This window comes from Rhincodon typus, chromosome 10 (genome assembly GCF_021869965.1).
Source record: "Rhincodon typus isolate 14 chromosome 10, sRhiTyp1.1, whole genome shotgun sequence".
NCBI classification, from domain to species: Eukaryota; Metazoa; Chordata; class Chondrichthyes; order Orectolobiformes; family Rhincodontidae; genus Rhincodon; species Rhincodon typus.
This window is the reverse complement of record NC_063341.1, coordinates 74,705,908-74,709,630: the sequence shown is the minus strand read 5'-3', so window position 1 is coordinate 74,709,630 and position 3,723 is coordinate 74,705,908. Positions and strand designations below refer to the sequence as shown.

Sequence of the window (3,723 nt, the reverse complement as noted above, 5' to 3'; positions counted from 1 at the left end):
TGTGTGTGTGTGTGTGTGTGTGAGAGAGTGTGTGCGTGTGTGTGTGAATGAGAGAGTGTGTGCGTGTGTGTGTGTGTGAGAGAGAGGGTGTGCGCATGTGTGTGTGCGTGTGCGCATACGTGTGAGTAAGAGAGTGTGCTTATGTGTGTGTGTGTGTGTGAGAGTGAGTGTGTGTGCGCGCGCATGTGTGTGAGACAGAATTTGTCTGTGTGTGTGTGTGCATGTTTGTGTGAGAGAGAGTCTGTGTGCTAGTGTGTTGATGTCTGTGAGTGAGAGAGTCTGTGTGCGTGTGTGAGTGAGTCTGTACGAGTGTGTGTGTAGGTTGTGTGTGTCTGTGTGTGTGCTCATGTGTGAGTGAGAGAGTGTGTGTGTGTGTGCACTGGTGTGTGTGTGTGTGTGTGTGTGTGAGTCTGTGTGCATATGTGTGCACGAGTGAGAGAGTGCATGCGTTTGTGTGTGCCTGTGTGTGTGCTAATGTGTGAGCGAGAGAGTTTGTGTGCACGTGTGTGTGTGAGAGAATCTGTGTGCATGTGTGTGTGTGAGAGTGTGTGTGTGTGAGAGAGAGAGAGTATATGTGTGTAGGAGCAGCCTCATACATTTGCAGGAAGTTGGAAACACTAATGAGGGAGCATTATTTTACAGCCTAAGAAATCCTTCAGCCCCAGCACAGACATATAAAACAGCCAGCATGTGATTTGAGCACAAATGCAGACAAGTACAGAGGGGTAGGGAAGAAGACAAGCACATTTATGAGCACCGCATGCCTTGGAAAGTGCAATTTCTATTTTCCATCTCTGCCCGGAATGATGTAAAATGTGATTGGAGCATGTGACTGGCTGCAGAGTGACCACTGCAACGTTATATAGAGACTTTGAAGGAGAACAGCTTAGACTGGAGCAGCTGCACTGAACACTGTGGAAAAGCAGCTGCTGTACAGGGGCCATGGTGCTGACACTGGCTGACCCGAGAGGGAGGTCAGATGGGTGGGTGTGTGCTTGGTGGGGGGTGAAGGAACGCTGGATCAGCGGTCAACCTGCCAGCTTTCTCCCCAGGGTGCGTGAGCTGACCTCCTGTGGGCAAATGCAGTCAGCAGTTTTAGTGACTCCCAAACCGAGAGGTGCCCAGTACCTGAAGAAGTTCACACTGTCTGTCTGTTTGATCTGCGCAGATTTTGATGAAAATTGTTCCCTTCTCTTCACTACATCCCAACTCCTTTCCTGTCCGGTCCCCCTTCCCAATCCCCTTTTCTTTTCTTTCCAGGGAATGTCCTGACTCTCACTGGCGTTGAGTGCTCCTGTGCGTGCCTCGGAGAGATGGTCAGCCATTGACGATGAGTAAGTGCAGAGCAGAGAAGCCTGATGCCACCTCCCATCAAGTGGGCCCTGCCCTGTGGACCTGATTGACATTGAGAGCAGGAAACATCACCAAAACATCCCTTCCCCAAACCCCATTGGAGGCAAACTCCAAAGAGCAAAGCAGAAAAGGAAGACAATTCCCAGAAGGAGGAAAAAAGCAGTAAAAGTTGTGTTTGAGACAAACTTGGAGGACCAGTCCATTCGTTTCCAAGTACTACTGTCTTAATTGGCAACCCTTTTTTGGGAAATCTCTCCTGGGGGGTCTCACTAGCCTTGTAACCTCACTGTTCAGGATAGGACTGAAGATCTGAATGCTACGATTTAACCACAGCATTAAAAGAAGGACCTTGCCAATTGAATCTGTACTGACAACATTGTCGTGTTATTTTTTGTTCATAATCCCTGTCTTATCAGCCACCATTTCACACGTTAACAGCCAGAGAATCACAGACAATCTTCCACCACTGAGTCTACTCCTCAGCCTCCAGTTATGTTTTCACCTCATTTCAAGTAAAGAAAAAAAGAAAAATTAAACAAGCATGCTGGAAGTTTTTTTTACATTTGATAGGCAAAGTTAAGTTTGACTCTCATACTTGTGTCTCTGTAGGTCACTAGAGGGAAGCATAAGGAAAGAGCAGAAGACAAGGTATGAAAAAAAAACAAGCTCGGGTTAGATTCAACACACCACTTTCAACAAAACACACGCTTTTCATTCTTCCTCTCTTTGCAAGTTAAACTTGGGCTCCTCATGCCATTAATACATTGTTTGAGAACAGGAGCATACCCTTATCTTTCCTCAGGTGAGGCCTAAGGGCAGGGTCAAGTTGCTAGTTTGGCTCACAAGCTCACACTGAAGTGATTGAGTGAAGAGGGGATTGCTCCAATGGCCATTTGTAGGAACAATGTGTAGCACCTTCCCCTTCCCTTCAGTTGGTGCCTTGAACCAGCACTCGCTTTGACACTTGGAAAATGCCCCCACCCAGTCCTACACCCTCCTAAATCTCCCCCTCCCCACCAGCCCCATCCCTCTGGTCTCCCCCGTTCTCCGATCTCAGCCTACTTGTGGAGGTGGGATCTGCACACAACACCCTCTCCCATTGTGCCCTCATCCCCGCTGATCTGTATTCCGATGGGAAGCGGGGGGGTCTTTGACCATCAGTGGTGGTGAGGATCTCCGACCCATTCACTGTGTAGTGATTAGAGTCAGGTGGACCCTTATTGACGATGAGGTCCTTGATTGGGATTGTCAACATGGGCCAAACAGGGAGCCCTGGATGACTGAAATAAACAGGAGATTCAGGGACTGACTCCAAGCTGGCTGGCCACACTGGGGTCTTTGCCATCAGTAGCAGCGAGGACTTCTGACCCATTCACTGCAAAACACTCCAGCCCTCCCTCCTTCAGCAAGGCACGCTGCCTTAGCACCTGAATCTAGCTCACCTGACGACAGAATGATGTCGCGGTGGTTTGGCATATTCTGTTTCCCAACTGCTTCAAAACAAATTATCCCTTCGGAGGGAGGCGGCTGGGGAGTTGAGTGTATGATGGTTTGGGACGTGAGGAGATATGGGGTGGCAATGAATAGGGATGGGTGATGTGGTGGGGTGGGTGGCTGAATAAAGTGTGCAGGGCAGGAGGGGGGAGTTGTGGTGAACTGGTAAGAAGGGGTTACAGGGAGTTGGGTGGTTTGAATACCCTGCAGTCCATTGAGCGCCAATGGTCTGATAAGACTAGCCCCTGATGAAAAGCCCTTTCTCCTTGCCAGGGTAATTCTGGCTATAGGACCACTCTAACACGAGGCATCCGAAAGAGACACTTTGCCACAGTCATGATAACAATGGTTTTGCAAGAGTTAAGGAAGCACACCTGGTGAGCTAAACACGTCAGCTGATGGGGAATTAAAGACAACAGTTTCCGCAAGCAACGTGTTATAAGGGTTGTTAGTGCCATGGGGTCGCAGAAGAGGATTTGTTAGTAGGTAATTGCCCGTCATCCCTGAAGCAACAAGACAAAGAAAAATACATCAGTTTGGTTTTGTTTCTGTTAAACCTCACAGACTCTGTTCAACACACACACGAACACGCACACTCACACACAAACACACACGCGTACACTCACACAAACACAATCACACGTACACACGTGTACACTCACACAAACACAATCACACGTACACACGTGTACACTCACACAAACACAATCACACGTACACGCACACACACACACAAACACGTACACAGACACACACGTACACAGAAACACACACACGTACACACACACACACGTACACACACACACAGACACACACACACACACACACGCACACACACACACACACACACACACACACACACACACACACACACAC

General features: G+C 48.7%; 1 protein-coding gene across 1 annotated transcript in view; it reads right to left on the bottom strand.

The window, feature by feature from the left end:
- adgrl2a (adhesion G protein-coupled receptor L2a) overlaps positions 1 to 3,723 on the bottom strand; it is a 272,885-nt gene that overhangs the window by 3,734 nt on the left and 265,428 nt on the right. The window contains exons 17-18 of the mRNA XM_048601555.1: positions 3,222 to 3,350; positions 1,949 to 1,966 (exon numbers count right to left, since the gene is read on the bottom strand). Coding sequence (XP_048457512.1) covers positions 1,949 to 1,966; positions 3,222 to 3,350 — 147 coding nt within the window. The remainder of the gene's footprint in view (positions 1 to 1,948; positions 1,967 to 3,221; positions 3,351 to 3,723) is intronic.